The 17,465-nt window shown below is 45.4% G+C and overlaps 2 protein-coding genes across 2 annotated transcripts in view; one reads left to right on the top strand and one right to left on the bottom strand.

Annotated features, from left to right (window-relative positions):
- Positions 1 to 6,916: 6,916 nt before the first annotated feature.
- Positions 6,917 to 17,465, bottom strand: part of pgbd5 (piggyBac transposable element derived 5) — a 25,552-nt gene continuing 15,003 nt past the window's right edge. Inside the window, exons 4-7 of the mRNA XM_083774763.1 lie at positions 15,334 to 15,514; positions 10,657 to 10,854; positions 9,645 to 9,750; positions 6,917 to 7,317 (exon numbers count right to left, since the gene is read on the bottom strand). Coding sequence (XP_083630889.1) covers positions 7,122 to 7,317; positions 9,645 to 9,750; positions 10,657 to 10,854; positions 15,334 to 15,514 — 681 coding nt within the window. The 3' untranslated portion in view covers positions 6,917 to 7,121. The remainder of the gene's footprint in view (positions 7,318 to 9,644; positions 9,751 to 10,656; positions 10,855 to 15,333; positions 15,515 to 17,465) is intronic.
- On the top strand, positions 7,998 to 9,041 carry LOC310865199 (L-seryl-tRNA(Sec) kinase-like; the record flags this gene model as incomplete). The annotated part of the gene is made up of 1 exon (XM_083774224.1): positions 7,998 to 9,041. One exon carries the CDS (start codon positions 7,998 to 8,000, stop codon positions 9,039 to 9,041), a length of 1,044 nt encoding a protein of 347 aa, XP_083630350.1.

The following is a 17,465-nucleotide window of genomic DNA, read 5'->3' as shown; positions in this document are numbered from 1 at the left end:
CTCATCAGGAGCAGAGGATCAGTGTCTTGCTAAAGGAAACTTTGACACAAAGTCAGGAAGAATTGGGGATCGAATCGTGAACCTTTCGATTCCCAAACAATCACACTAACTCCAGTCCTGAGCCACAACCACCCCTTATTTATTTAGTTTTTTTTTTTTTGCTATATATTTTATGTATAACTATTGTATCGTTATAAATCACGGTGTACTTGATGGTCAGTCATCCTCAACCCCATTCCTTAATGGATAATAATAAAGATAATATAATGAGAAGCCCCAACAATGCCAAGCTGCTGACTATTATCTATGGAAAAGGCACTGTAAAATATATCAGGTGTATCAATGCTCAATGAATTTGGCTCAATATATATTTACTTAGTTAACTGAGGCGTCAGGGGCAGGGCCCCTCTTTTTTCCCCCTCTACACAATTTCTTTGCCATAAATAGCCACTCGCTTACGTATGCAACGCGTTATAATGTGAGCTTGTAGATCAGCTATTTTGGCAGAATGTTTGCCCCAGAATATGGATGCTAGGGTTGATGTGGTTAAGAGACATTTACAACTTTACAACGTTCTTTGTAATGACATAAGCTCAACCTGAGTATTGAAATGAAACCGTGGTTGTAATCTAACTGGGGCGAAACATGAAGCCTAACTTACACTATAATTCTTCGTACAACGGTGTCCCTCGCCGAAAGTAATGTGCAAGTGAAAATTCCAACACGATGCCTTGGGCATTTAGCTTGTGAATCATTTCCAGCGTAACCTGCCTTGAATCCTAAAGCACTCTCTCGTAACCACCCCACTGAGGTGGGTCATTGGGTGAGGACATCAGCAGGGAGCGTTCCTCTGCTACAGTAGAAGATTTGGAATCTCAGCTCTCTGTCTGCCACTGGGGTGATAGTGATATTACCATATGGCCTCGTCTGGCACTCCCTCAATTTCACTATTCACTATTCAAAGTGAGACTTTTTTTGCTGTGATGTTGGAATCTGATTATAACCGCCCTTTAGAAATAAATCTTCCACACCGAAGTTCCATCTATTGCATAAGGAGAGCAGGTATACTCGGGGCAGTGGGAAAGTCAGGACAGTGCCTTTTTTGCAAATCAATGGTAACACAGATGGCAGAGGCAACCATGCAAGGCACCAACCTGTTCATCTGGAGCAGAACGGTTCAGTGTCTTGTTCAATGACATTTTGCCAGGGGACTCGTGGATCGAACTGGTAACCTTTCCGATTCCCAAGCGGCCGCCCAATCTCCTGAGCCACTGCCAGCAATTCACTATTCTCACATTTAGCCACACCCTCTTCTCTTCACTTTCAACAAAAGGTGGAAACCTGCTGACTATTCCTTAGATTTTATCCACAATTTTGAAATCATTACTGTTCAAGTAATCTGTGAGTAATGGAAGGTTATTTCGTGTCAGTACAAAAGTGTCCCAAGTTATCTGCTCTCCTACACATACAGTACAGTAGCCTACGTATCTGTGCACATGAAAACACACAAAGTAACACAGCACTGCACAAGCAAGCACACACACACACACACACACACACACACACACACACACACACACACACACACACACACACACACACACACACACACACACACACTATTTTTTTAAATCCCCCCCCCTTTTTAACTCAAAAATATTTCTCGGCGAGAATGCGATATGCATAATAAGAGTACTATGTTCATGTTGTGTTTACTTGTTTAGATGTTATTAATAATCAGGGGGGCACACAACCGATGCACCAGTGCGCATACGTCGTCAAAATGTTTTCTGCGAGTAGATCAAAGGCATGCAAGGCGCATTTGCGCACCATCAGAAATACATGTGACTCTTATTTTGAAGAGGAAGTTATGCACAGGAAGTCCGTTTCAGTTGTAAACAAGCTACTATGACACTTTCCCAAAGTTACGTGCCCCCCCCCCCCCCCCCCCCCCCCCCCCCGCCGAGGTTCGCTCGAAAATTCCTGCCGAAGGTTCGAGTCCTAAAAACAGGGCTAGGGTGCAGCCTTAACACACACACACACACGTGCGCTCACTCGCACACAAGTGCGTGTGCTTGCACGTTGCTAAGTAACAAGAGCCTTGCCAAAACCCACAGAGTATAATTTTGAGACTCATCCCCAGTCTGGGTTAGAGAGATATCACAACGTTCTGTCTCCCTGCAGGTGCTGACAGCCTGACACATGGCGTGTACAGTAGTACCCGTAAGGCTTGTTACATTTACATTTATACTGCACCTGCCTCATGCTGTCAGGAGGCTAAGGACCGCATACTACAATTGTAACGTTTTTACATACTGTAGGCCTACTTTACTGTATGAATTAGTTGCGAACGCAGTGAGCCACTTACTATGAGACCCTGCTGCTCATGTCTGTGTGTGTGTCTGTGTGTCTGTCCCGCTGTGACACCACCCGCCCGCCACCAGAGGGCGCAGCTGTAGCACACACACACACACACAGGGCGCAGCTGTAGCACACACACACACACACACACACACACACTAGGGCTGCAACTAACGATTAATTTCATAATCGATTCATCGGCCGATTATTTAAACGATGAATCGATTAATCGGATTATGGCACCTTTTTGCAATTACTTAAAAAAATTAGCTTCAAATTATTTTAGGCATGTTGTAACTAACAATAAAGACAATAAAAATGAATACTCATTCAAAATTAATATTTTACCCCCTTTTTTTATCCAATTTGATTTCATTGCCATTCCTACTTGTAATGATACTGTAATCTGTAATGTTGACCGTGTATAGCTGACTGTCTCTTTCCATTTCTATCTCTGGGACCCCAATTTTTATTTTTTAATTTCTATGGTAAAATCAATTGTGAGTCCATTTGGTTCCATTTTTGCACTCTCTGTTACAGACCCTTTAGGGTCCACTTGGTTTACTTCCTAACTATCTATAATGTAGCTGGAACTCCCACTATGAGAACCACTGTCCTACACAGTCTGTGTGGACACGCACGCACGCACACAGTCTCACACACACACACACACACACACACACACACACACACAGTGACAGTGCACACAAGTTACAAGTAGCATGCTAGCTGATATTCTTATAGCAGCCATATTGGCATGTTCTCTAGGGTCTAGGCTCTAGTATCACATATTGCTAAAGTTAAACAGCACTGAATAAATCATTAAGCAAAAACGTTCACTTCACGGAGATTTTTGCCCTGTGCCCACTTCAATGCGCTGCTGTGATTACACAGGTGGAACAAATGAGGAGCTAACGATCGTTAGCAAGCTACACTGCTATAGTGCTCGTCGTAGACAGCCTGCAAGCTCACAGATTCAGACATTGTGGAGCATTTTTTGTCATAAGACAAACAAATATGGACAGTGGCCGTGCTCACAAATGCCATGTTTTGGGACCTGTTTGGGGCATTTTGCAAGCAGATCATCGCAGCCACAGAGCTGACGCTCTCCCTCTCTGTGTGTGTGTGTGGGGGAGACTGAAGTTAGTTGGGAGAGAGAGGGGTAGATGCGGACCGGGCGCTCTGGTCACGTTCAAGACAATATTGTGGGTGCGTTTGGAAATGCACACCGGGAGCGCACTCGCCTATTAGTTTGCATTGCACAGTGCGCTCAGTGCGCTATTTCAGAACGCGCCCTGTGTTGTGTTTATACCGACCCGTTGCATATTGTTAGTTCAGCCCAGAGCCGTATAAGGCTCTGGTTCAGCCTAGTGCCGTTACGGAACGGTAAAAAGAAAGCAGCTTTACGTTACATTTTAATGTTGGAAAACACCCGCGATAATAATCGATAAGATAATTCGTTGGCAACGAATTTAATTATCGATTTTTATCGATTTAATCAATTCGTTGTTGCAGCCTTAACACACACACACACACACACACACACACACACACACACACACAACCACACACACACGAGCTGCGTTCGCTTCCCGCGTTTGCGCGTCTTACTTGTAAGGTACATTATACTGCAAGTACAGTAAGTCTTGCCAAGTCATGAGGCCCATAGGGGCAGGAGCCTATCTCCTGTTTCCTTAGCGTGAGTGATGCAGCTTGGTGTACATGTATACCCCCTGGAGATGATGTACAAGTACTGTGCTGCATTTGAGTAGCAATATCAGATTAACATCACACTCATTTGGTGTAAACATTATTAACATAAATATAAATTGACCATTGTCCATTAGTGAATGGACACACGCAGTCGCGCAAGCACAAACGATCGCTGGCGTATGCACAGGTCAAGTAAACCAATGACAATGGTAAAAGAAACCAACGCTTTGGGTCAATGAGAAGGTGTACATTCACAATCATAATTATCGTCTCACTTCCATAACTGAGAGAGTGAGTTAAATGACTGATATTTAGGAACCATGTGCCCTCGCATGTCACTCTGTAATTGTGTATCATTGCAGTGTGTTCTCGTCATTATAGATGCAGTCAGTGTTCTGCCGCGGCTATCAGGACTGAAGTGTGTAATTATCAAATGCATTGCGTAATTGCTTCCACTTCCATGAGTTGCTGCTGCTGAGACAGTGTTCAATATGAATGATCAACAACACGATCGTTGGCTACAAACATTTCTGTCATAGAAATATCACACATAATACATGACACGTCTCTAAGACAAGATTTTAAGACTCACATGTTATTAAGTTGGAATGCTATTATTATTATTATTATTACACAAATAATAATATAAATAATACAAATAATAATACGAATTATTTGTATTAAATAAATAAAAGTGGCGGAAGAAGAAAATACGGTAGAAAAACAATAGGGGCCTTCGGCCCTTCTGGCTTCGCCCCTAATAAATAAATAATAAATAAATAAGTAATAGCTGACTGACTGACTGACTGAAGTTACAGCATTGGTGGACCCCGTGGCCAAACAGCTGTCTAACCAGTTCTAATAAACACTTTTGGTGCAACTTAGACACATCATCATCAGTGTCAGAGTCTGACTTATTGCTGTTTTTCTATGGACGTTTTCATCATGGTTTCACTATAATTTAATTGCATCAAAAAGCCCTATTCAGACTGAATTATTATTACTGGCAGGAATGTAGGGTAATGTATAAGCTGTTTGTGCAATTCAGTGATTTTCAGGGGAGGCGTACTATCATCCGACAGAGCATTGCTCTCGGAGCAATGCTCCGAGGTGCGCTGCGGGTCGGGAGAGGGTTGCGGTTAGGTTTAGGTGTCTGCCCCGGGGGAGGTTAGGGTTAGGGTGAGGGAGGAGGTAGGTTGTCGTTCGGACCAATGCTCCGTCGGATGAAAGGCATGCACTCGATTTTCAGAGCATGTCAACATAATTTGCGATTATTACAAATATCTGTGTGGTCTAATCTTGCAAACTGGCATACATTTCCTCTCAAATATTATTGTGATTTGATTAAATTAGTTATGTAGTTATTTAAATACCCAGAGTTTCTAGTATGTTGTTGTTTTTTCTTCTTCAAATCAGATGTAGCTTAACCATACCATGTAATGTGCTACTTCAGTAGCCTACACTTTAACAAAAAATATTACGAGGATTAACATTTAATATCCAGGAATTCACATTTTAGACATTATCACTGACTATGTCTCTAACAAATTTCCCACTATTTTGCACATTGCCCATAGACAACCCAACCATGTGCTAGGTTTCACTTTGAATTGTTATAATGCTTTATTTAGACTGGACACAGTGGACAGTGATAAAAAAAGAAACCTAGGACACATAGGGGATGGCTTGACGGCTAAGAAGGTACAGTAACGCACATGGTTAAGAATGATGAATATGCATGGATGCAGAGGTTTTGCGATCAAACCTTGGCTCTAAAAGCCATCAAGTAAAGAGGAAACCTAGGGCAACTCGGGGCCAAACTCGGGTCCTCATGACATAATGGTCAGTAGTAACTGGTAAGCCACAAAGCACCCCAGTCTGGAGTGGGAAACATGGGCAACATTTTGGACTTTTGGTATGACAAATATTGCTGAGCGTGGCTTTAAGCCAAGTCTTATCACTAGCCAGGATATAACAACATTATGGCCTTATGTTTACATCCTCATTCTCGTCATTGTGAAACGCAAAAATGGCAGCTTCACTTACTAAACAACAGACACACACCACTAAAGTTTGAAAACCCAACCAGACACATTTTTTGTTTGTTTTTTACAATGAACATTGACTACATCACTATCCAGAGGGTTAATGCATGCAGCGTGTGACAGGTCAAAGTCCTGTCACAAAGTTTCTGCAACAGGGGTCAAGGTCATCTGTTGTAGCACAGAAACCTAAATAGCTATCTTCCCCACTGCCAGAGTGGTAAGTGTTAACACAACACGGGAGACCGCAGTCTCATTCTTTCACACTTAAATAAAAGTCAAAAGGTGAACATGACATCATTTAGCGACATTTATTTTTTAACCTCGAGTCATGACCATAGTGTTTACATGACCATAGTGTTTACTGTCCCTCCCTTGCTTCCCACACCTTTGCTTATAAAACAACTCCCGCTGACAAATGCCAACTAAATCTGTGTGATAGTGGCTGTGATCGGTCTTATAGTTCTCCACTGTGTACACTGTTAAAGAGCATTTACAGTACCACAGAAAACACCCAGGGGGAGGGAGGGAGAGGGAGAGAGAGAGAGAGAGAGAGAGAGGTCCCAACACACACTGCTTCAGGATTTTGACATGAAGAAACAAGAAAATGCTTGCATGTGTTAGTGTGTGAGTTAATGAGTGAGTGTAAAATCCTCCCTGCATGTGATCCTTATGCTGCAGGTCTGAATTTGTGACAGAGTGATCTTTAAAGTGTACAGTATATACAGTATAAAGATGGATGCCTATGACACGGCGCACACAGAGAGAGAGAGAGAGAGAGAGAATGTGTGTGTGTGTGTGTGTGTGTGTGTGTGTGTGTGTGCGTGCGTGCGAAACTGCGTGCATGCGTGCGAAACTGCGAACGTGAGGGGGTGAGTGAGTGAGTGTATGTACGTACTACGTATGCATGTACAGTATGTATGATGTATGTATGCATGTACAGTATGTATGATGTATGTATGTATGTATGTCAGTGCCGGTGCCTGTGCCACGGACTGCTCCTCCTCACTGCGTGGGGGAGCAGTCGTCCAGGTCTAGCAGCTCTCGGACCAGTCTCTCTCCAAACTGCGCTCGGCTGTAGCGTTTGACGGCATAGGCGTCCGACATCTTGTACAGGATGTAGGCGTTGTTGATGGCAATGCTGATGGTCAGCCAGAAGACCTGCTGCCACGTCTTATTGGGCTTATGGAATATGAAGTACCTGGTGGGAAAAGAAATAGCATTGGCTTAGAACAGGTTACATACAGTAGTAGTAACTGCAGGACTGTATGTGTGTACACCTGGATTCAAACACGCGTTTCCCGCATAGGATCGGACAGCGCTTTTCTATGCACTACATGCTTATTCAACGTGCTTTAAAATGGGCCATTCATTCATACATTTGGAGGTGAAGCAGCGAACAGTCAACGCCAGCGTCCTCACTTCCCACATTCACACACCAATGCCCTCACAACCCTCAAACCTGCTGCAAGTATATACACATTTACAGTAGAATATGAGTCTGTTTGTTTGTCTGTCTGTCTGTCTGTCTGTTTGTCCAGAGTTAATCTTGTAAATTGCTGGACCGGCAAATTTCTTCTGCCTGCTGCCAGTAGCCCATGTAATAGGTACCATTTTTCACATACATTTTAGCGTACATATTGTTTTAAATATTACACTTGTATAATGGACAATGGCAGATCGGGCTGAAACCTTGCCCAAATATGGAGTCATTTGTTAAGATACGTCATAGGTGACTGACTGCATAAATACGGAGTTCCATCCGTCATGCTGGAGGATATGCACTCAATAGAGTGCAAATTGCTTGTGCTGAACCTGTTGTGTGCTCTAGTCAACAAACACAACTCTTATGTTCGTGGTAATTGTTAATAGATCAGTCACATGGATTTAGAAGATGCTGCGCAGTTGCGAGCATGCCTGTGTGTTCTGTGCGGTTTACCTGCAGCCGGAAAGTCCACTCTCGCACGACAAATCGCCACGCTGGCTGCAGAGCAGAAACTGAGATGCATTGTGGTCCCTTATGATGACCTGATACCCGGTGACGCGTTCAATGTTAGAGTCGTGGAGGATGGTGATCACGGAGACGGGCACCAACAAAAGCAAACTCAGTGGAAGATGCATAGACAAGCAATGCTTCGGTGCATTGAGAAGTTCTTGGAGAACACTCAAGTGCTAGCAGACCCGCCCGCCTCTTGTCCGATAAATCGTGATAATTGGAGACGATGCATACAAACTGCGCTAGCTAGCTCGCGCACCTCTCAGCCTGACCCACTGGTTGTTCTGCTCGACGACAACTTCTACTATCCAAGCATGAGATATGAAGTGTACCAACTCGCTAAAAAGCATTCCCTCGGGTTCTGCCAGGTGTATCTTCACTCTCCTGTGGAATCGTGCATCAGCAGAAATCAACGTCGATCCAATCCATTACCCACCGAGGTGATACTGGAGATGGAGAAACGCTTGGTGTTACCGAATCCACGGAAGAATTTGTGGGAGAACAGCTTCGTCCTCAACACCACAAACCACTTGACCAAGACAGACATCCAGAAGTTGATGGAGTTCATCTCCTGTGCTCTGGATAACCCACTAAGCCCAACAGAGGCCCACGCAGAACAGAAGGAGGCCGACCGGCTGCAATGTGCCACCAACGTGATACATCGAGTTGATCGAGCCTGTCGCCGTCTGGTCTCTGAAGCCGTTGAGAGTGCCAGAGAAAATAAAGTGCACCCTGAGAGCATGAGGTCATTGGCAACAGACCTGAATGCATCCAAGATGAGGTTTCTTCAGACCATGCGGAAGCAATTCTTCAGAGAAGTAGCTGCCACCCACGAAGAAGACGTTCATGTTGACTTTGTGGTGAACAGAGCAGTGGAAGGTTTTGATCAAGATAAAAAGCTAATATTATACAGATTCATTAAAAAATGACCCTATCTGAATGCCAGTTCCTCAAGTAACATTCAAGTAATTTTGTTCGTTAAATTATGACCGAGTGTTCAGGTGCATGCATGAAATCGAGTAGGAATTACGTTGTACCATAATCAATTTACATTGTCAATGTGTACCACCACTCATGACAAGAGCCATAAATAATAGCCTTAGACATGTATAACAGTACAGTATGTTTTATACTTTAGTTTTCCAGCTACATTATCACACTTTCAGTTTGATGAAGATCTTTGAGTTTTTCAGGTTTTCTAGAGTTTGGCAAGGTGTAATTTCAACAAAACAGGGTCTAATCGCTCACATGTGTATCTTAGTTGGACTTCATGTGGCCTTTATGACTTAAGTGAAGTCATGACGTATCTACAGTATGATGTATATTTGAAACCTATACCTCCTGTAGTTACGATACTTGCTGAGCACATCAAAATCCCAGTATAGATTTAGAATAAGTCTTGTTATAGCACTTTGAAGTTGCACCGATCTAGTTTACCATTGACTTTGAATCCAATGTCTCATCATTTCCAAACTGCACACATACAGCATCATACACAGTGAAATGTGTTATTGTAGAGTAGTGCCACATACTTGCTGTACTTATCATCATATTTGCAGATGTAACTGAGGTGGGCAGCGAAAGCCTCAACAGCCAAAGGACATGGTATTTCCCCACTTTTCCTCTTAATGATCATACCTGCACAGATGCACACGCACACACACAGACGTAAGTGCGCACACACACACACACACACACACACACACACACACACACACACACACACACACACACACACACACACACACACACACACACACACACACACACACGAACCAGAACCAGTGTGTGTCAATCAGACATACTTGACAAATGTCCTTTTATTGTGTAATCTGAGGTGGATTATACAATAACACCAGCATGCTCTGAACTGGATTATCGAGGATTAGGAGGGCTCACTGATTGCATCTATCTTTTTGCATCTATAAATAGCAGGATGCTACCCAAATCCCCTCACAAATAAACCTGCACAACATAATTCACATGAAATGCTTCAAATATGAAACATTTCAAAAACAGCATGTAGAAGCTTATTTGACTATAGTAATGAATTCCAAATGTTCAAAAAAGGGCTGTACAATAATTTAAAAAAGTTTTAGAGAATTTTAGTTATGGCTGGGTTTCTCAAAGCAAGTATCTACAGTACCTCAATAAACAAATTAATCGCAAGACAATGAAACAAATAATAATAATAAGTGCAACTGTAGCATCATCATAGCCCCGTGGTAAATCAATGAAACAAAGTCAACCTAAGTCCTTTCTGACCGGGCACCCATTTTGGTGTTGGCATCATGTCGTGCTTTAGCTATTGAAAAATAGCAGATCTACAAGCTCATATCGCGCCACCGAGTGGCGCGATATGAGCTTGTAGGTCTGCTATTTTTGAAAAAAATCGAAGAACGACTGACATTTTTAGAATCTGATCTCAGGTCAGAATGGGTTCATCAGACCAGTGTGTGTCCGGCGGAAACCTCGTATGAATCTGATCTCAGGTCAGAATGGGTTAAGTACAAGAAAGGTAGGCTGCAGGAGAACGTCACTGACCTTGTTTGTTTGGGGAGTAAGCGTTGGTGAGGAACCTGAAGTGGCCCTTGTTGTACCAGCTGATGAGAGACATGCTGCCTCGCATCATGACCCTTGATTGGCCCCGCTGTGCCGGCGTGGAGCCACAGACCAGCATGCACTGGGGCAGGCCCGTGCAGTCACTCTTCCGGGTGCTCAGGAGGCCACAGCAGTAGATATCTGGAGGGGCAAAGTGAACGCACGCACACACACCACGCATGCACGCATGCATGCACGCGCACACACACACACACACACACAAACACACACACACACACACACACACACACACACACACACACACACACACACACATACACACACACACACACACACACACACACACAAACACTTTTCATGTAATGCTTCCGCTCTTCATGTAATGCTGCTAGCCACCGCCCACTCCAGAAAGTGTCAACTACTCAGCTCCGGAGTAACAGCGGAACACAGCCGACACGCCACTACACACACACACACACACACACACACACACACACACACACACACACACACACACACACACACACACACACACACACACAGACACATACACACGGACGATATCTGTTACATGTTTCGGGACATTTAATATCGCTGAGACCGTTTATTTATTTTTGGACCACAATGCTTATATGAGACACTTTAAAATGAAACTTCTACGGCCCTGGAGGAGGACATGGGCATGAGAGATGTCCCCGTCTGTCTGGAGGAGGACATGGGCATGAGAGATGTCCCCGTCTGTCCGCCTGGAGGAGGACATGGGCATGAGAGATGTCCCCGTCTGTCTGGAGGAGGACATGGGCATGAGAGATGTCCCCGTCTGTCTGGAGGAGGACATGGGCATGAGAGATGTCCCCGTCTGTCTGGAGGAGGACATGGGCATGAGAGATGTCCCCGTCTGTCTGGAGGAGGACATGGGCATGAGAGATGTCCCCGTCTGTCTGGAGGAGGACATGGGCATGAGAGATGTCCCCGTCTGTCCCTGGAGGAGGACATGGGCATGAGAGATGTCCCCGTCTGTCCCTGGAGGAGGACATGGGCATGAGAGATGTCCCCGTCTGTCCCCTGGAGGAGGACATGGGCATGAGAGATGTCCCCGTCTGTCTGGAGGAGGACATGGGCATGAGAGATGTCCCCGTCTGTCCTGGAGGAGGACATGGGCATGAGAGATGTCCCCGTCTGTCCCCTGGAGGAGGACATGGGCATGAGAGATGTCCCCGTCTGCCCTGGAGGAGGACATGGGCATGAGAGATGTCCCCGTCTGTCCTGGAGGAGGACATGGGCATGAGAGATGTCCCCGTCTGTCCTGGAGGAGGACATGGGCATGAGAGATGTCCCCGTCTGTCCTGGAGGAGGACATGGGCATGAGAGATGTCCCCGTCTGTCCCCTGGAGGAGGACATGGGCATGAGAGATGTCCCCGTCTGCCCTGGAGGAGGACATGGGCATGAGAGATGTCCCCGTCTGTCTGGAGGAGGACATGGGCATGAGAGATGTCCCCGTCTGTCCTGGAGGAGGACATGGGCATGAGAGATGTCCCCGTCTGCCCTGGAGGAGGACATGGGCATGAGAGATGTCCCCGTCTGTCCTGGAGGAGGACATGGGCATGAGAGATGTCCCCGTCTGTCCCCTGGAGGAGGACATGGGCATGAGAGATGTCCCCGTCTGTCCCTGGAGGAGGACGTGGGCATGAGAGATGTCCCCGTCTGTCCGCCTGGAGGAGGACGTGGGCATGAGAGATGTCCCCGTCTGTCCGCCTGGAGGAGGACATGGGCATGAGAGATGTCCCCGTCTGTCTGGAGGAGGACATGGGCATGAGAGATGTCCCCGTCTGTCTGGAGGAGGACATGGGCATGAGAGATGTCCCCGTCTGTCCGCCTGGAGGAGGACATGGGCATGAGAGATGTCCCCGTCTGTCTGGAGGAGGACATGGGCATGAGAGATGTCCCCGTCTGTCCTGGAGGAGGACATGGGCATGAGAGATGTCCCCGTCTGTCCTGGAGGAGGACATGGGCATGAGAGATGTCCCCGTCTGTCCCCCTGGAGGAGGACATGGGCATGAGAGATGTCCCCGTCTGTCCTGGAGGAGGACATGGGCATGAGAGATGTCCCCGTCTGTCCTGGAGGAGGACATGGGCATGAGAGATGTCCCCGTCTGTCCTGGAGGAGGACATGGGCATGAGAGATGTCCCCGTCTGTCCTGGAGGAGGACATGGGCATGAGAGATGTCCCCGTCTGTCCTGGAGGAGGACATGGGCATGAGAGATGTCCCCGTCTGTCCTGGAGGAGGACATGAGAGATGTCCCCGTCTGTCCTGGAGGAGGACATGAGAGATGTCCCCGTCTGTCCGCCTGGAGGAGGACATGGGCATGAGAGATGTCCCCGTCTGTCCTGGAGGAGGACATGGGCATGAGAGATGTCCCCGTCTGTCCGCCTGGAGGAGGACATGGGCATGAGAGATGTCCCCGTCTGTCCTGGAGGAGGACATGGGCATGAGAGATGTCCCCGTCTGTCTGGAGGAGGACATGGGCATGAGAGATGTCCCCGTCTGTCTGGAGGAGGACATGGGCATGAGAGATGTCCCCGTCTGTCCGCTCCGCTGTAGTGCTGACATAATGAACTAAATGAAGTGACATTATTCCCGTAGAGTGTCTCAGCCCTGCGGTCGCTTCTCGCCTTTAACTTAACCCATTCTGAACGGGCACCCATTTTGGTGTCAGCATCATGTTGTGCTTTAGCTATTTAAAAATAGCAGATCTACAAGCTCATATCGCGCCACCGAGTGGCGCGATACGAGCTTGTAGGTCTGCTATTTTTGAAAAAAATCGAAGAACGACTGACATTTTTAGAATCTGATCTCAGGTCAGAATGGGTTAGTCAGACCAGCGTGTGTCCAGTGGAAACCTCGTATGAATCTGATCCCAGGTCAGAATGGGTTAAGGCGTCTTACTGGTGTTTACCAGTAACAGTAACAGTTGCTACTGTTATTAATTTTTATTGTTATTTCTGCTACAATGTTGAGAAACGGAAAACAAGGAATTTCACTCCAGGCTGAAACCAGGCTGAATGCTTCACTCTAAAACTCATTATGATTCATTGCACAATGCTGTAATGTAGACAACGAATGAGGACTATCCACTGTGCATTTCAAAATTGGAAGGCCAACATTAGATTCCTACCACAGGTCGCCTGAGGTCAGTTTCCAATCCAGGGCATGATGTCAGCTTTTCCTCTATTGATTGGAAGACATCAGCTCAGCACTGTTCTCTAATGGACATAAGGAGGTACTACATCTAACCACTGGATTTCTTACTCAACTAGACAAGCAAAAGTCACAAGTTACAAGTCAGTAAAAACCAATCCAAAGTCTTTAGGGTGGAGTGTGTGTGTCTACGGTTGTAATGCACGTAACTCGAGAACCGTTTGCCCCACCGACTTCAACACACTTCGACACACGCATTCCACACCCCCGCAGGGAGTGTAGTGCCCGTATCGAGTCGGTCGGACCCACGGTTCTCCAGAACCACCACAAAAGGCTCTGCTCATAGGCTCTGCCAGTAGGCCTAATCAGCCCTCACCTGTGCAATTTCCAGCCTCTGCCTCAGCCATTTGATTGCCATGGCAACCCCCACACATGCAATTGATTACTTAACCAGTCCACTTGGGACTATAGGCCCAAACCACACCAATGCAACTCCTTGCAACAAACAAACCACACCAATGCATCTCCTTGCAACATGCCATTGGGAATAATGTTCAATCACAGTGCGTCTTTCGCGCCCCAGAGCCGGAGGAGGCGTCTACCTTTCTATGTCTATGGGTTCAGCCGCTGTTCTCTGTTATTCTCTAACTACCTTGCATTTGGAGGCAACACAAGACTATTACTCCACTATCTACCCTTTTTGTCCTTTAGGTGAACACCAAAAGATCCTGTACCCAATGTGGATTTTCTCCAAACAAAATGTTTGGGCAAATGAATTTGAGCTCAAAAGCTTGTCGGGAAATAAAGAATCATGACAGCACTATGTAGAGTTCCAGCTAAACAATACTGGAGTCATGTGCAGACTTTGAATGTTAAGGTGAACAGATTGCCTCCGTTATTCAGCCCGCGGATGCTATCATCACACAGCAATTAAAGTAAAAACCTGCAGGCAAACGAGGAAGGAAGGACAGCGAAGCCTCCAGGAGGAGACGATAGATGATGAGGGAGATTAGAAGCTGAACAGCTGGGAGGGAGGAGGAGGGTGCAGAGAGGAAGAGAGGGAGAGGGGGAGAGTTGGGTATGGGGACAGGAGAGGAGTGGTGAGAAGGGGCACAGGGATGTAAGGGGCATAATGAGACAGATTGGAGAGATAAAGAGTAATTGAAGAGTGTGTGTGTGTGTGTGTGTGTGTGTGTGTGTGTGTGTGTGTGTGTGTGTGTGTGTGTGTGTGTGTGTGTGTGTGTGTGTGTGTGTGTGTGTGTGTGTGTGTGTGTGTGTGTGTGTGTGTGCGTGCGTGCGTGCGTGCGTGCGCGTGAGCGTGTGTGAGAGATAACAGAGAGATCTATCTATCTACAGTAACTATCTGTCTAGTGTTTATCCATCTGTCCGTCCATGCTTTCGTCAATCTCTCTATTCATCCACTTGCCCGTCCATCCATACATCCATCCATCCCCATACCTTGTTTGCTGAACTCTGTGAAGAGGTTGAGACTGGTGATGGAAGGCCCAGTGAAGATGATGGTGTTTTTCCCAGAGATGTTCTGGCAGAGCTGCTTGGCCACCAGGCTGTGGAGCTGAGGCTTGTTCTTCAGGGTGGACAGGCCGTCTGTGGACTGGCCCTCCTTCAGATGGACTGAAATCTGGAGAGAGAGAGAGAGAGAGAGAGAGAGAGAGAGAGAGAGAGAGAGAGAGAGAACAATCAACTAGATTAGAACATGGGGAAATTCTTCAGGGATCAGAGACCACAACTTGATATCAGTTGAGTTTATTGAGATACAACAAAACGGTCAGTGGGGTTATGTCACATGTATGCATTACTGCATGCAGTCATGGACTTTGTTGTTGTTTGTTTGTTTCTTCCCTCCCTCTACTGTTTTCTCCCTCTTTCCTCAAGCCCGGTCTATTTCATCAGTCATCAATCATTACATCATCCCTCAATTCCGCCTCACCATCCCATTGGTCCTCCAATCTCCATTCATCCAATCATCTCCAATCACTTCCAATAAATACACCTGTGTATCAGCAGAGACTCTTTTTGTATTCAGAGAATTTCAGACCAACCTATAGTAGTGTGTTTGTCTCAGTGCTTTGTGCAGCATTTTCTGTTTCTAACAGGGAATGATAGTTTAAAATTGGGGTATCTGTTACATTGATAGTGTAGTAGGTTTTTTATTTTTGATGAGAGAAGATATTTGTTCGGTTAATGTAGGGTATTAGATTTTTTTGTGTTTTGATTTGGCACTTGCCCTTTCTTTTCCCTGCTGGAATTTTGTTGAACATCATCCCTTGTAAATAAAACATTGCATTTACTTCATCCCTCAGTTCCAATCCATCATTTCACTGGAAACCATGTTATTGCCAAGGCAGATTGCATCTCTGGGGCAAGCTAGTTAAATTATATTATTTGTTGCAGGAAAACAGTTTTTTGGGTTAAATTAAAAACAGTTAAATTTGGATGGGGAAGGTTTTGTGGCTGTTTCCACATTTAGGTGGCAATATAGTATAAGGGAAGAGACCCCCTCCCCCAGCTGTGAGGACAAAACCATTAATTTGCTGTCCACAAGGACTTGTTTAGGTGTTGTTTGATTAGGTTGAGTGTTGAGAGAGGGTATTGAGTCTGTCAGTCTGAGGAATACAATAGCCTAATTCAACATTAACAAATGTACAGTTTCTTCCACAAATCCTCCATTATGTCTAATATCTAAACTAATTATTATTATTATTATTCACTGTCAAGGTGCTCATCTATAATACAAGTTTCATAAACTGTTTCATAAAGAAAGATCAGTTGCGTTGCACCAAATCTTGCGAAAAGGCAGATTTTAAAAGCTTTTTTTTGCTCGATGCTATGATAACTGCAAATTCTGCAATGTCTACCCTGCATAATCCATTACACTTACATGACAGACTGAAAGAAGATTAGATTTGTGCAATCCACTGTCCACCAAAGCATTCATCACATGAGATGACCACTGCAACACACACAAACTACACACCATTCCATTAGTGTCCAGCGTATCTATCCATTGTGTGTGTGTGTGTGTGTGTGTGTGTGTGTGTGTGTGTGTGTGTGTGTGTGTGTGTGTGTGTGTGTGTGTGTGTGTGTGTGTGTGTGTGTGTGCGTGCGTGCGTGCGTGCGTGTGCAAGCATGTGCATAGAATGACAAACTTGCTAATGGAATCTCATTGATTCACTCCATTAAGTTTTTTTTATTTCTTTATTTTCTCTCCACTTCTTGGCCCAAGACATTTAAAGGGAGTGAATTTGAGCACAGAGACTGTACGTCCAACAAACAACAGAAGGGTAAAGTGTAGCCGTTGTGTGTCTTGTTGTGTCAGGTGTCTTGATGTGTACTTTTTAAACCAGTCCAGTACAGTAAAAGTTATGGGCCTTGTCTGACTGAGTTGGGGAGATGTTGTAATGTTTTATGAACCTAAGCCAGCAAGAGGATACAAGATAATTGACACTCTGTCCACTTACAATAATGATAGTCTCGCCCAGATCCAATTCAAAAATGGAAACATTTCACTGCCTTCCTAGATTCATGTATCTATTGATGGTTTTCTGGCTAGTGGAGAGCCGTGACATTCT

The sequence above is a fragment of the Protomyctophum parallelum genome (assembly GCF_964188405.1).
Source record: "Protomyctophum parallelum genome assembly, chromosome: 10".
Lineage (NCBI taxonomy): Eukaryota > Metazoa > Chordata > Actinopteri > Myctophiformes > Myctophidae > Protomyctophum > Protomyctophum parallelum.
Note: the sequence above shows the minus strand (reverse complement) of the source record. Positions and strands in the feature narration are given on the sequence as shown.